General features: G+C 56.6%; 2 protein-coding genes and 1 long non-coding RNA gene across 3 annotated transcripts; 2 read left to right on the top strand and 1 right to left on the bottom strand.

Moving 5' to 3' along the window:
* Positions 1 to 1,345: 1,345 nt before the first annotated feature.
* Positions 1,346 to 6,782, top strand: LRRC23 (leucine rich repeat containing 23; the record flags this gene model as incomplete). The annotated part of the gene is made up of 6 exons (XM_079714540.1): positions 1,346 to 1,468; positions 1,546 to 1,655; positions 2,108 to 2,361; positions 3,681 to 3,811; positions 4,461 to 4,597; positions 6,521 to 6,782. The coding sequence occupies 6 exons, from the start codon at positions 1,346 to 1,348 to the stop codon at positions 6,780 to 6,782; spliced, it is 1,017 nt and encodes a 338-aa protein (XP_079570666.1).
* A 2,449-nt stretch (positions 6,783 to 9,231) lies between these two features.
* ENO2 (enolase 2) lies at positions 9,232 to 15,137 on the top strand (the record flags this gene model as incomplete). The annotated part of the gene is made up of 11 exons (XM_079714538.1): positions 9,232 to 9,316; positions 9,831 to 9,926; positions 10,077 to 10,135; positions 10,423 to 10,492; positions 11,083 to 11,216; positions 11,438 to 11,660; positions 12,688 to 12,885; positions 13,970 to 14,171; positions 14,434 to 14,542; positions 14,703 to 14,761; positions 15,068 to 15,137. 11 exons carry the CDS (start codon positions 9,232 to 9,234, stop codon positions 15,135 to 15,137), a joined length of 1,305 nt encoding a protein of 434 aa, XP_079570664.1.
* Positions 13,483 to 14,027, bottom strand: LOC307060157. Its single transcript, XR_013811146.1, has 2 exons — positions 13,900 to 14,027; positions 13,483 to 13,749 (listed from the first exon to the last, which is right to left on the bottom strand). It is a non-coding gene; the product is annotated as an uncharacterized lncRNA (long non-coding RNA).
* Positions 15,138 to 15,466: the final 329 nt, after the last annotated feature.

The raw sequence follows: 15,466 nt of genomic DNA, 5'->3' as shown, positions 1-15,466 counted from the left end.
AAATAATTATTGGTGGGGGAACCAGACCAAATACTTCATAAGTTTATCTATTTACTTATTTTGGCTGCATTGGGTCTTCATTGCTGCGCATGGGCTTTCTCTAGTTGTGGTGAGAGGGGGCTACTCTTGTTGTGGTGCGTGGGCTTCTCATTGCGGTGGCTTCTCTTGTTGGGAGCACAGGCTCTGGGCGCGCAGGCTTCAGTAGTTGTAGCTCGCGGGCTCTAGAGCGCAAGCTCATTAGTTGTGGCGCACGGACTTAGTTGCTCCGTGGCACGTAGGATTTTCCTGGACCAGGGCTCGAACCCCTGCCCCCTGCATTGGCAGGTGGATTCTTAACCACTGCGCCACCCACCACTTGGTATTTCTTGCCCTTCTTCCCCACCTTTTACTTCAGGGAATGAGTTTCTTCTGAATTCACAGTACTTCTGCATTGAGGTTGTCCGTTTCCTTTAAGGTCTCGCATGGTGCAATGGCTAGCCCCGCCCCTCAGCTCTACTAAGCCACGCCCACTGGCCTTTTTAGCGGGCCAATTACCGCCCCTCATCCGGGTTCCTAGGACTGGGAAATTGGGCTCGTAACCAGGCAACTACCGGTCCGCTTGCTTCGCGGCGGATTTTCAGTTCGGTTATTCGCAGCTCTTCTCTCAACGGCTGCCAGCTGCGGAAGGCGAGTGCCCGGCCTCCCCGTTGCCATAACAGCAGGACACAACTCCTTCTCCCTTGCCCTCTACCAAACAGTCCTTCCCTCTCGGGGCCAAGCCTTCTCCAGGAGAGCTTCTAGTTGAGCAGAACCAGGGTCTGCGCCCCTTTGCAGAGGAGGATTGATTGAGTGGGAGGGTTGGAGGCTGCGTGTCAGGCTGGTGTCCCAGAGGGGACAGGGAAATGGGTCTACGCGGCGTGGGAGAGTTAGAAGAAAGGAATAGAGCAGGGGTTATAGCGATGGAAGGGGATGGGAGGGGGCGGTAGGGAGGTTTGGAGGAGAACGTGGCTTAAGGCAGAAGTGGCAAGAACTAAGGAGAGGGAAGTCCAGGAAGCTGGACACCGAGCTGCTGGAGGAGTTGGAGCCCCTGAGAAGGGCAGGAAATGCCTTGGGGGTCTGGGAAGGCATCCAAGTGAGAGGGGTCCTTGGTGGGAAGTATGAAGTGGAGGTTGGGAGTCCAAATGAGATGTTCACAGGGATGAGGAAAGACGCATCGCTGGCAGGAGGTCTGGGGTGATAGGGTGATGAGAGGGGTACCCGTTCATGGAGGTGAGGGAGGGAGCCTTGGCAGACGCTGAGGAGACCTTCTTTCTCAGGGCCGGGACCTAACTGGATTTGACTCCAGAGCCTTCAGCAGGGAAGAAAAATGTCAGATGAAGATGATCTGGAAGACTTTGAGCCAGACCTGGATGGTCTGGAAAGGGAAGACGACGAGAAGGAGACAGAGGAGTGGGAGGACCACAGGAAAGAGGGAGAAGACCCTGAGGAAGTGAGAGCTTGGAAAGAGAGGGGGCCGGGCTTAAGGGCTGGGGTGGAAGGGATGCCTGAGTCCGCTTCCTCCTGCAGTGGATGTCCACGCCCCTCACAGAGGACATGATGAAGGAAGGGCTTTCTGCGCTCTGCAAGACGGGTAATGGACTGGCCCATGCTTACGTCAAGCTGGAGGTTAAAGACAGGTGTGTTCATGGGGGACCAGAAGAGGTCTGAGGATGTGGGACCCAGTGTCCTTTCTCAGCCTCCACCCTGGGTGTTTCGGCTGAGGTTGGATCTCTGGCATCCTGGACCAGTGAGGAGGGAAGGATAGAGTCTACTTTTCAGGACGCTGTGACTCCCTGTGTCAGAGCTGGCCTGGGCAATTGGAGGCTGTGAGGGTATGGGATGGAGGTGGGGATTCCCGTTGGACTCCCTCACTTGTCTTTCAGAGTGTCGCTTCTCAGCCCTTCACAGACACAAGGTCCCTGCCCACCGTTGAGAACCCACCTACCTTCTCTTCCCCCTCCCCAGCCCTCCCTTCTGTCAGCCACTCTCCTCCCCACTCTAAGCCATCTTCATACTGCCTTCTGCTCTAGTACCTCTGACAGTCCTTGCTGGGTTCTTAACCCTGACCCTGGCCTCTACCGTCTCCTAGGGATCTGACAGACATCTACTTGCTGCGTTCCTACATCCATCTGCGCTATGTGGATGTTTCCGAAAACCACTTGACAGACTTGTCCCCACTCAATCACCTCACCCACCTGCTCTGGCTCAGGGCTGATGGCAACCGGCTGCGGAGTGCCCGCTTGAACGAACTGCCCTACCTGCAGATCGCCAGCTTTGCCTATAACCAGATCACCGACACTGAGGGCATCTCTCATCCTCGTCTGGCCAGCCTGGATCTCAAAGGTGGGGCCTTAGGGTGGGCCTCACAAGATTCCTTCCTCGTCTGGGGCCAACAGAAGTGGGCAGTGTGGTCCTTGGCTGTGCCACACAGCAATCTGCATTCGTTCATTCACTCATTCAGACACTCATGATGGTTCATGATGACAGTTCTGTGTGCTGGAGATGTAGCAGTGAACAAAACAAAGAAAACCCCTATTCTCCTGTAGCTTACACTGTAGTCAAGGGAGGTAGGCAATCATCAGTGATCAGTATTTTATTTTTAATCTTTGGCTGCACTGCATGGCATGCGGTATCTTAGTTCCCCAAGCAGGGATCAAACCCGTATCCCCTGCAGTGGAAGCATGGAGTCTTAGCCACTGGACCACCAGGGAAGTCCCAATGATCACAGTACATAAGTAAATTTAGGGACTTCCCTGGTGGCGCAGTGGTTAAGAATCTGCCTGCCAATGCAGGGAACACAGGTTTGAGCCCTGGTCCGGGAAGATCCCACATGCTGCGGAGCAACTTAGCCCACGAGCCACAACTACTGAGCCCGTGCGCCGCAACTACTGATGCCCGCGCACCTAGAGCCTGTAGTCCGCAACAAGAGAAGCCTCCGCAGTGAGAAGCCCGTGCACTGCAACTAGAGAAAGCCCGTGAGCAGTAACAAAAGACCCAACACGGCCAAAAATAAATTAAAAATTTAAAAAATAAGTAAATTTATAAAGCATGTTAAAAGGAGATAAGTGGGCTTCCCTGGTGGCGCAGTGGTTAAGAGTCCGCCTGCCGATGCAGGGGACACGGGTTCGTGCCCCGGTCTGGGAAGATCCCACGTGCTGCAGAGCGGCTGGGCCCGTGAGCCATGGCGCTGGGCCTGCGCGTCCGGAGCCTGTGCTCCGCAAGGGGAGAGGCCGCAACAGTGAGAGGCCCGCCTACCGCAAAAAAAAAAAAAAAAAAAAAAAAAAAAAAAAAGGAGATAAGTGCTATGGAAAAAATCAGGGTAAAGGAAAGGTGGGGGAGCAGGGGTGGCGATTTCAAACAGGTTGGTTAGGACAAGTGTCATTGGGAAGTTGACATTTGAGCAAAGACTTGAAGGAGGAGAGGGAGTTAGCCATACAGATTGCTGGGCACCCCTCATTCACTCCTCAAAGACTTAGGTGGGCACATCCATAGGCCCTTGGACTGCCAGACCACCGTCCAGGGCTCCGCAGCTCTTAAGTCTGGAGCTGTGCCTCCTCGTATTACCTGGCATTAGAGAAGATGACACAGAGGCTCCCCAAATTCAGGCTCTACTGCTGAACATTTGAAGTGGCCCTTTGAACTCTTGACACCCTCCTTCTCAGGGAACCACATCCACATGGTGACAGGTCTGGACCCCCAAAAGCTGATCAGCCTGCACACACTGGAGCTTCGGGGGAACCAGCTGAACAGCACCCTGGGAATCAACCTTCCTAAGCTGAAGAACCTCTTCCTGGTAGCTCACTGGGTCAGAGGGTGGTTGGTGCTGGGAAGGGGGCACTGTCCTGGGGGCCAGGATGCCTGGTTCTAGTAGACTTACCTACTAACTTCATCATCATCATAATAGGTATCATTTTCTGAGTGCTTACTTGGTGCCAGATGCTGTGTGGATTCAGAGTCAAAACAGACAAGGTGCTCACCACCTAGCAGGGCTGATAATACACAGTGTGTGGATAATATAAAGACAGTTTGCTTGGATAGAGGTAGCAGCACCATGTGCATAACTGAGGTTCAGATCAGGCTAAGGAGGCCCCTTATGTGCCTAGGCTTTTAGTCTCTTGAGTTGCCTCATTCCAGGATGGAGCTGAAGCCATTTCTCCTCAGTGGAGCAGTGAGGCTCTTGGCCCCGGGCGGTGGGTTGAAGAATCTCCTCCTTAATCAGAGGTGGCTGTGCTGGGATGGGCAGTGAGAGTTACTGCTGAGCTTTCTCTGGGTTGGCAGCTTCTTCTGGATTCTTTACTCTCTACGCGGGTCTCTACCCACCTCCACTCCCCTCCTGTACCCTCTCTACCTCTTACATTTGCCCTTTCGCTGCATCTCTTTCTGATTTCCTTCCCTCTCCCTGCTCCCTTCTCCCAATCTATCTACTGTGTCCTGGGGTCTAGGCCCAGAACCTGTTGAAGAAGGTGGAAGGCTTGGAAAACCTATGCAATCTCACTACCTTGCATCTTCGAGACAACCAGATTGAAACTCTGAGTGGCTTCTCCAAGGAAATGACATCACTGCAGTACCTCAACCTAAGGTATGAACCCCCTCCAGGCCCACCTTGCCTCTACCCCTGACCAGGAGCCACCTTTGACCCTATGTTTCTCCCTGGTCCCAATCCCCCAATTCTAGACCACCCCCAGATTCTCACCTCATCCTCTGTCCTGATCCTCACCCCTCCTGTCCTTACTTTCTTCTGCCTCAGTCCTAATTACAGCACTGAGACCTTTGTAGCCTGAGACCCCTGAATCCTATTCATTCAACCCACATATGGAGAACGTACTATGTGCCAGGCCTTGTGCTGTGTTTTGGGAACCATCTGAAGGAATCAGAGATGGTCCCTGTTCTCAGGGACTCACAGTCTGGCTCCATCCCGTATAAGTTTCCACTGCCCTTCTCCATCTCCTGGGCCCCAATTCCCCTTCCAGTTTCCTGCCTCTCTTCTCCTGAGCCCCACCTGTAAGGGATGGCCCCATACTGCTATAAAACACAAGACATGCTCAGATTTGTTTTTGTTTTTTTTCCCATAAATTTATTTATTGATTTATTTATTTTTGGCTGCGTTGGGTCTTCGTTGCTGCGCGTGGGCTTTCTCTAGTTGCGGCGAGCGGGGGCTACTCTTCATTGCGGTGCACGGGTTTCTCATTGCGGTGGCTTCTCTTCTTGCGGAGCACAGGCTCTAGGCACGCTGGCTTCAGTAGTTGTGGCACATGGGCTCAGTAGTTGTGGCTCGCGGGCTCTAGGACGCAGGCTCAGTAGTTGTGGCGCACGGGCTTAGTTGCTCCGCGGCACGTGGGATCTTCCCGGACCAGGGCTCGAACCCGTGTCCCCTGAATTGGCAGACAGATTCTTAACCAGTGCGCCACCAGGGAAGTCCCCGTGTTCAGATTTGAGGTGAGAAGAGTATTTAAAAGAAAATCTCTAGATGGAAAGGCACTGAGGATCAGGGGCGAGTTTCTTGCAGCAGCTCTTGTCGGATGGAGGATTTTATTGTGTACCTTTAAGCAAAGATGTAAGGAAATTGCCTCCTTCGTCAACAAAGACAAATCCTCGAGGCTGGCAGTGGAAAAAGAGTCTCCAAGTAGGGAGTGGTGGTTGTACCTTGAGGCCCAAAGTCCTGCTTTGACTGCTGGAGCGATCTCTTGCTAATTGGCTCTGCTCCCTTGGTCTGGTAGGGTGCAGGGAGTATTGTTTTCCTCTTAATGGTCTAGACAGGGATAATGGACCTTCCTCAGTGGCTATTTACCAGGGATGTTTGGAAGTAAGTGTGGGGCGGAGGGGTTGTCTCAGTGACTGGGAGGTGCCCCTGGGGCCAAAGACCTGCAAGCAAGGACAGTCCAGCCCCTAAGAAACACCAGAGTGGTGTCTCTTGAGATAAGGCTGAAACATTTAAGCCTGATGTCACAAAGGTGTGAGGCAAGAGCATGAAACCAATACACAGTATCCTACAATGAGGTACTTTAGGGGAGGAAGCTTATTCTTCAGTCTGGGAGGCCCCGACCCATCCCCAGCTCCAGGCTCCTTCCTGTGGGAGCGCCGAGACAGCACCATCTCCACGACCCTAGAGCCCATTTCCTTCTCCACTGGCTCGGGTCCTACCTTCTAACCTTTGATTAGGTGTGATGACACAGAAATCTGTCCCTACAAAGGAGACTCCCCCCTACTCCCCAACTACAAGACAGGGCTGAGACCTAGCTCTGCTGCTCCGAAAAGATAAATATGACACATTACAGAATAGACTGCGGCACCTAGGGATTCCCTGAAGGGCAGAACAGGACAGGAGTAGGGTTACACAGCGTCTCTGCAGCACATCTGGCAGTGCGTGGCAGGCCAGTCCACAGAGGCCATGTTTCTAGAGAAACCGGAGCCCGGTGGGAGACTCCCCCTGAGGGCCCAAACCTGGTAGCTGGCCTCCGAAGCCCATTGTTCTCTCGTGAACACCTCCCCACCACACCGGCAGGGGCAACATGGTGGCTGACCTGGGGGAGCTCGCCAAGCTGCGGGACCTGCCCAAGCTGCGAGCCTTGGTGCTGCTGGACAACCCGTGTACGGAGGAGAACGACTACCGCCAGGAGGCCCTGGTGCAGATGGCGCATCTCGAGCGCCTGGACAAGGACTTCTATGAGGAGGAGGAGCGGGCTGAGGCTGATGAGATCCGGCAGAGGGTGAAGGAGGAGGCTGAGCCTGAGCCCGAATTGGAACTGGACCAGTCATCGATCTAGCAGTTCCCCTAGCCTCCAAGGACAGTAAGGAAGGGGGGCAGCGAGGCCAGAAGAGGAGGCCAAGGGCCTGGCAGATGGGAAGGGAAGTTGCTGTAGGAGGAGGTGGGTGAGGAAGGCAGAGGCAAGGAAACCCCTTGGGGAGACCTGGGTTAGGAGTCACAGGTGGGGAGAAAGAACCAGAAGAGCCTGGGAGGAGCTGAGAGGCTTAGGAGATACATCAGGAGGCCTGAGGAGTAAGCAGTATGAATGGGGTGGCAGGCAGAGATGTGGCTGTGGGCTGGGCAGCCACACCTGATGGGAAATGCTGGGTCTGGGGCATGTGGGGGTGCGGGGTTGGGGGCCGTGGTGTATGAGGATGGCAGCTGGGCCTAGAGAAGAAGGCGGGAGAGGAAGATCCTGCACTAAAGAGCCAAAGCTAAAAATAACAGGACACTGGCAGGAGGAAGAAAGGAGGGCAGGATGAGGCAGAAAGAGACTGAGGCTGAGACCAGGGAAGCGTGGCAGCTGGCACTTCAGGTGGGGCAGAGGCAGCCGTGGGAGTGCAGTGGGGCCCAGAGGACTGGCTTCTGTCCTCTTCGTCCAGGAGACCAAAGATGCTGGCCCCAAGACTGAGGAGACTCCCAGCTGGGGGGGCCCACGCCCCCTCTTCCGGAGACAGAGGACACCTTTCTCTTGCCCCAGGCCTAGGAATTCATCACAGCCTGCCTCCCAGACTCTGTGACGGGCACCTGGGCAGCGGTGACTGGGCGGGAGCAGCCCTCAGGCAGGCCTGGTGGGAACCAGGCCTGGGTGGGCCAGGGGATGCTTGAAGAATTGGCTGCGGAGGAGCTGCGGAGGCGGCGGCCTGGAGTGTTAGGAACAGTTGTTCGTTTTTCCAATAAAGAGACATTTTGATACTCTTGTGTCTGACCGGGTTTGTGAGACACTGAGGCTGTCACGGGCTTCACTGGCGTGAGGCTGAGATTGTTACTTTCCACGGGGTCGGGGAGTGGGTATGAGCGCGCGTGGGCGGCGGGGGGCTAGGTCCTGGGTGGCCCCCGGCCCCTCTCGCATCGCTCTCCTCCTGCCCTCCCTGCCCCATCCCATCGGTCCCCCCCACCCCCCGCGCTCCTACGTGCGCCTCCGCTGGCGGCTCCTGAATCATCGGGGGCTCCGGGTCACATGCGCCCGCCCGGCCCTATCCGCGCCTCCCCCGCCCGCCGCCCGGGCTCCGCAGCCGCCGCCACCGCCACTCCCGCTCTCTCTGCGCCGCCACCGCCACCACTGCCAGCGCCACCGACAGCGCCACCGCCACAGGCTGGGTCTGCAGCCCCGAGGTGAAGCCCCGGCCGAGCCCCGCGCCCCTCCGGCCCCCGCCCCTCTCCCCGGGCCTCGCGCATCCCTCGCCGCGCGGCGCTGCGCACCTGCTCCGCCCCCCGCGCCCCCCAGGCACCTCCTTCCCCAGCCTTCCCGGACCGCTCGTCTCGGCTTCAGGCTGTCGCCCCCTCCTCGTTCGCGCGCCAGGCCTCTCCGCACCTGTGTCTAACTGCGCCTTTCTCCACCCTTGTCTGCCCCCTCCCCATGCCGCTTTTCGCCTCCGGTTCTGTCGACGATAAGGTTTCGCGGTCTCCCCGGGCTGTGCATTTTCCCCCTGGCACGTCCTTTGGCTTTGCATCGGGGACATGTCTTTCTCACCCTCCCTCGGCATCCGCAGACTTCCTCTAGACGCCCCTCTCCCACTCCTCTCCCGCATCGCCCACTCCGGTTACGGTGTTTCCACTGCACCGGGGAGGGATGGGAAGAAGGGAGAATGTGTCTAGGGGCCGGCGGAGGACCGGCCCAGCTGTGCCTCTCCCCACGGGTCTCTCCTCCTCCCTCCCCACGGCAACCCCCAGAGACTGAGGACCCTCTCGCAGACTTCTCTACTGTACATCTCTCGGGAAGAGGAGGGACATACATTTGGAGGGAGATTGGGACCTTGGAGTGGGGGTTGGAGCGTTAGATTGGGGGGGATGGGGGCTCGGGAGGAGAGGCCTCCCGCTGCCCATACGACCCATGCTCTTCTGGGCTCCAAGGAGAAATGCAAACCTAGCAGTCGGACCGCCCTGAGGAGATCTGGGGGAACCCCACCAGCCGGCTGCTGAGGGGATGAGGGAACCACTGCCGTGCCCCTCCCCTCCTCACTGCGGAGTCCTCCCACCTCGGTTTTGATTCTACCCCGCCCCCCACTGCAGTGACCTCCCCTTCCTCACTGCATTGACCTTCTCCTCTCCCCACGGGCGGGGGGATCCCTTCTACAGCCGACGACTGCAGCCAGCTCCTCGTCACCCCCCCACCCAGTGCAGTAACCTCTTTCCCATCCCTCCCAGCCTCCCAGCCTTTGGCCCCTCCCACTGGTCTCAGGCTCCACCCCTCTAAGCCTCTTACCTTTCTCCTTCCTTCCCTTCCACCCAAGCGGATCCCAGCCATCATGTCCATTGAGAAGATCTGGGCCCGGGAGATCCTGGACTCCCGTGGGAATCCCACGGTGGAGGTGGATGTCTACACTGCCAAAGGTAATGGGCAGGGCCTTCCCACAGCCCCCATGCTGGCTTTGCCCTCGCCTGGCATGGGCGGCTCCCCTGGAATTACCAGTGGGGATGGGGTGCTGGGCCAGGCTCAGGAGCCTGGAGCGGGGCGGGGTGGATCCTCCTTGTCCAGGGGAGCCAGGATAGGCTGGTCTCTGTGTGCTAGTTTAGTGTGTGATACACAGCCTGCCTCTGCCCTCTGTGTTCACCGTGTGTGCATGTGTGTACCGTGTGTGCGTGCTCCATGTGTGCTGCCTGCGTAGCTTCGTTCCTGTGGGTTCCCACTTGCGCACGTGGGACCTCAGTTGGGTGGATGAGGAGGCCACTGCTTGTGCATCCGCCTCCGTGCGTGTGTCCGGGTCGGGGTGGGGGGGTGGTTTGTTAAGGAGCGCTGTTGGAAGAAGGCTGGATGCGGCTGCAGGGGCGTAGAGCTGGAAGGTGAAGAATCCCTGGTCCCTGTGGTGTCCTCTCTCTCCATCCTCATTCCACGTTCCCCTCCCAGGGCTTTTCCGGGCTGCGGTGCCCAGTGGAGCCTCCACTGGTATCTATGAGGCCCTGGAGCTAAGGGATGGGGACAAACAGCGTTACTTAGGCAAAGGTGAGGCCCTTTGTCTTTTCCCGGCTCTCCCGTCCCTCCACTGGGGACCTCACACCAGTCCCCAGCCCTCTTCCTGCATGCCTTCCCCCCACCTTTTCTCTTCTGGCCCCTCCTGGCCTGAGCCGGCCTGACCTCTCCACCTCTCCCTAGGTGTCCTGAAGGCAGTGGACCACATCAACACCACCATCGCCCCGGCCCTCATCAGCTCAGTGAGGCCCGCTCTTTGCTGGGGGTGGGGACCAGGGTCCTGGAAGGAACCCTGGATTAGGGGAGGATGAAGAAGACGAGAAAGGCCCACCTCCTGGGAACCATGGTTACCGGGGAAGGATGCCCCCTGCTCCCATGGAGCTTCAGGTCCCCTAATCCAGACAGGCCGCTGTTGCAGGAACCTGGTCGGACCCTGGCTAGATGTGAGCCTGTGTGTGGATGTAGGGGGCCCTCTGGCTTAGGGTCCAGCCTTCATCCTGGCTTTGGGTGACGGAGGCTCTGCTCACAGGGTCTTTCTGTGGTGGAACAAGAGAAGCTGGACAACCTGATGTTGGACTTGGATGGGACTGAGAACAAGTGTAAGCAGGGGCTGGGAGAGAGTGGGGGTGGGGAGGGAACTCACGGAGCAGATGGAGAACTGAGGGGCCAGCGCTGTGGGGGGCTTCTTAGGAACGATGACCTGGGACTTCCCCGGAGGTCCAGTGGTTAGGACTCCACGCATGAGCTTCCACTGCAGGGGGCATGGGTAGGATCCCTGGTTGGATCCTGCATGCCACGAGGTGTGGCCAAAAAAAAAAAAAAAAAAAAAAAATGAGAAGGATGACCCGAGGAGGACTAGCCCTTCAAGAAACCATGAGTTTAATGCCAGTGGGAGGGGAATGACATTAGACAGAAGGGAGAACTTTGCAGCATAAGGAGGGGGGAGTTGGTGGCAGATAGTCTGTGGTCTCGGGGATGTTTAGCAATAGTGCCGCTCTCTGCCCTTTCCAGTCATCTCCCGTTGCTGACCCCCCACTATTTTCAGGAGAGGATGGATGAGGTGTTGCAGGAGTGGAGAGGGAGGAGGGGGGTCCCCTTTACTGGCTCCTTTTGGGGAGTATAGGTGGAGGCGAGGCCTGGAAGGGGAAGGGGACGTGTTTGCTCAGTGCCTTCCTCTGTAATCCCCCAGCCAAGTTTGGGGCCAATGCCATCCTGGGTGTGTCCCTGGCCGTGTGTAAGGCAGGGGCAGCGGAGCAGGAATTGCCCCTCTACCGCCACATCGCTCAGCTGGCCGGGAACTCAGACCTCATCCTGCCTGTGCCGGTGAGACTACGACCTGCCCCTCCCAGGGGTGGGTGGGGAGGGAATATGAAGCCTTGTGAGGACCGACGGGAGGAAAGTGATGGGGCGCAGCTAAAGAGAAAGGATGGGGACGCGGGACTCCGAGTCCAGGAAGCTGGAGGAAGTTTGGGATTTGGGGTTGACGCTCCCAGGGGCGGAGAGGGAAGTGCTCTATGACCTTTCTGTCCTCCTGTGGCTCCCAGGCCTTCAACGTGATCAATGGGGGCTCCCATGCTGGGAACAAGCTGGCCATGCAGGAGTTTATGATCCTCCCAGTGGGCGCTGAGAGCTTTCGGGATGCCATGCGGCTTGGGGCGGAGGTCTATCACACACTCAAGGGTGTCATCAAGGACAAGTATGGCAAGGATGCCACCAACGTGGGAGATGAAGGTGGCTTTGCCCCCAATATCCTGGAGAACAGTGAAGGTGAGGCCAGGATCCCCACTCCTAGCTCTAAGTCTCACTCCATCCCAGGACATCAGGAAGGGCCACACATTTCACCAAGTCCCGAGGAGGCTGCGTGAGGGTCCCTGAGCTAATTCCAAGAGGTTCCATTCCTCGGAGTGGGTGCCAGAGGGCCTAACAAATTCACATGCAGGCCTAAGAGGATATTCTTTATCCACCCAGCCAGATCTGTTAGCATCTGCAAGTTCCCACTGGAGCCCCTGGGGATGCTGGGAGATGGTCTAGGTGACCTGTGGGATCCATCCCCACCTTTAACTCCGATGGATCCTCAGTGTGATGAGATACACCATACTCCAGGGAATCCACTCCAAACCTATCCCATTCCCACCCCAACCTCTTAGACTTCTAGGATTTCTAGTCTTCCTTTGCCCTGGGAGAAACCTTATAGTGAAGAGAAACTATACAGACAGGTAGTGGCTAAGAGTTAACTTTGTGGGGCCAAATTGCCTGGATTTGAACCTTGACTTGAAGAGTTAACTGGCTGGTGATCTTGCTCACTTAACTTCTCTGTGCTTGTCTTTCTCATCTGTAAAATGGGAATAACAACAGTCTCTACCTCTTAGCATAATTGTGACGATTAAATGAGATAATATGTGTAAGTGCTTAGGTGACATAGCCCTCAATCAATTATAGCTATTTAAAACAAAACAAACAAACAAAAAAACAAAACTATGGGACTTCCCTGGTGGTCCAGTGGTTAAGAGTCCACGCTTCCAATGCAGGGGCTGTGGTTCAATCCCTGGTCGGGGAACCAAGATCCCACACACCGTGTGGCGTGGCCAAAACAAAAACAAAAACAAAAAAACTATTATTAACACAGTTCCATTCCTCTGCCTTCCTAAAAGGTGGCCTGCTCGTCGCAGACCTGGGAATAACCCCAAAACAACCTTAACCAGACCCAGACCTCTCCCTAGCAACAACCCTCCACTTCTGTTCTGAATTTCTTTCTTTCTCTCATTCCTCCTTGCCCATTGTATTCCATCCCCAGCCTTGGAGCTGGTGAAGGAAGCCATTGACAAGGCTGGCTACACAGAAAAGATCGTCATTGGCATGGATGTCGCCGCCTCGGAGTTTTATCGTGATGGCAAATACGACTTGGACTTCAAGTCTCCCGCTAATCCTTCCCGATACATCACTGGGGACCAGCTGGGGGCCCTCTACCAGGACTTTGTCAGGGACTATCCTGGTGAGAGCAAGGGCTGTGGCAGGGGGAGGGCAGGGATGTGTTGGGGACAACTCTGGACCTTACGGGGGTGCTGACCCTGGTGCCAGGGAGAGATGTCCTGAGAAGAGCCTGAGAACCAGGGGTGGGGTGAAGGAGCCTCCTGCAGAGGTTGGGCTTTGGATGTCGTGTAATTGTGCAGGTGCCTGTGGTGAATCTGTTCCTTCTGCTTTGGATCCTGATTAAAATCCTGAACTCTGAAGCTGCTGGGATCAGGGGGCGGGTTTGGGAGGAACCAGGCATGGTGAGAGGGTGACTGGAACTAGCACAGTTCAGGATCTTGGGTTGATAAAACTGGATGCTGGGGGATTCCCTGGCGGTCCAGTAGTTAGGACTCCACACTTTCACTGCCGAGGGCACGGGTTCAATCCCTGGTCAGGGAACTAAGATCCCATAAGCCACCAGTGTGGTGGCTGGATGCTGGATGCTGAATGGAGCTGGACGTCACGTGGATGAGGAGGTGCTGAATCACCCTCTCTAGGTCTCCCAATGGCTTTTACCCCTGGATGGAGGCAATTGGTTTCCAGTTCCTGAGACAGAGCGAGAGAAAATAGACCTAAATTGCAGAGTGATGTTTTTAGAATAGCAACGAGGAAGGGCTTCCTGGTAGAAAATGGGAAAATACAAAGATAGGTTGTGAGGGCTTCCCTGGTGGCGCAGTGGTTGAGAGTCCGCCTGCCGATGCAGGGGACGCGGGTTCGTGCCCCGGTCTGGGAGGATCCCACGTGTCGTGGAGCAGCTGGGCCCGTGAACTATGGCTGCTGAGCCAGCGCATCCGGAGCCTGCGCTCTGCAACGGGAGAGGCCACGATAGCAAGAGGCCCGCGTACTGCAAAAAAAAAAAAAAAAGATAGGTTGTGAGAAAGTTTCTAAACTCTTGTTTTTTGAAAGGTTTTATGAAAGAATCAAGAAGCAATCAGGGCAGGCTTGTTTCTGGGGAAGGAGGGGTGAGGAGGCTGAATTGGCCAGGGGGTCTGACCTGTCCATTCAGGGAATCTCAGCGGGGTGTTCCTGCCTGACTCAGAGCCTCCGCATCGCTCTCCCAACAGTGGTCTCCATTGAGGACCCCTTTGACCAGGACGACTGGGCTGCCTGGTCCAAGTTCACAGCCAACGTGGGGATCCAGATTGTGGGTGATGACCTGACAGTGACCAACCCAAAGCGAATCGAGCGGGCCGTGGAGGAGAAGGCCTGCAACTGTCTGCTGCTGAAGGTCAACCAGATCGGTTCGGTCACCGAAGCCATCCAAGCGTGAGTGCCTGCCGTCCCTGACTCAGCCCGTTTCTGCAGGATGCCTCTCACCAGTGCTCCCAGCCCAGTCTTGCCCACAAGTGCTGAAGGGGGCAGGGAACCTGGAGTCACTGTCACGGCTCTCCTGGTTCTGGTCCCCCCACCCAGGTTCCCTGCTCCCCTCCCAGACAGCTTCCCTCCAGATGTTTCTTGACCAACACAGGGGATGAGAAGAGGGTGCGGGCGTGAGGGGCTGGGGCTCAGTGCTGCTGTACCGATGCAGGTGCAAGCTGGCCCAGGAGAATGGCTGGGGGGTCATGGTGAGTCACCGCTCGGGAGAGACTGAGGACACGTTCATTGCGGACCTGGTGGTAGGGCTGTGCACAGGCCAGGTGAGCGCCAGGGAGCCCTTTGTGCAATTGGTGGTGGGTTCTGCTCAGGTGGCTCTCTCCCAGGGGTTTGCGGGTGTTGGGGGAATTTCAAGGGAGTATAAGTTTTCTTTCACGGGGAAAAGGGCGGCCACTGAGCTGCTTATGTTTTGTGGTGTTTTAGATCAAGACTGGTGCCCCATGCCGTTCTGAGCGTCTGGCTAAGTACAACCAGCTCATGAGGTGAGGGAACCCGGGGAATAGAAGCCCAGGGCCCAGGGGGTTATAAGCTGTGTTTCTCCACCATTTCATCTCCAGTGCCTGGGGCCTGGAGAACAAACAGTAGGCATTCCAGAAAATACTTGTTTCTGATGGATGGGTTTACAGATGGCCTGATTGACAGCCCATGGAAAGCCAGGGAATGCCCTCAGCTCAGGCCAGGACCTGGGAGCAGGTGGTGCGAGGGGCTTGGAGGATGGCGGCCCCATGGGAAGTGGGGGCGGTCCTCCCGCTTCCCTGACTGTTGCCTTTCTGACTCCCTTCTCTCAGAATCGAAGAGGAGCTGGGGGACGAAGCTCGCTTCGCCGGACATAATTTCCGCAATCCCAGCGTGCTGTGACCCCTCTACCTGCCTGGAGACTTGGAGCCCCTCGCCGTCCGCCTGGAACCTCTTCTTTCCGGTCCTGCTCGAAATTTCACCCCAGACACCCCGGCTGACCTGCTGCGCTGCTCCTTGGCTGGTCCAGCCCCTGCTGTCTCCGCTCTCGCCCACTCTGGGTTCCACTCTCCACTCCTTCCTTTCTCTTCTCCCTCCTCAAAAACTGGCCATGGACTGAGGATGTCAGGGCATCCACGGAAGACCGATCAGGGTCTGTGCTGGAGCGTCAGGGTTGGTTGTTGCGGTGTGTAGAGGGGCCATGTGTCATGTGTGCTTTGCGCTGGGTCTGT

Source organism: Hyperoodon ampullatus (genome assembly GCF_949752795.1).
Source record: "Hyperoodon ampullatus genome assembly, chromosome: 11".
In the NCBI taxonomy this organism is placed as follows: Eukaryota; Metazoa; Chordata; class Mammalia; order Artiodactyla; family Ziphiidae; genus Hyperoodon; species Hyperoodon ampullatus.
This window is presented reverse-complemented; position numbering and strand designations above follow the sequence as displayed.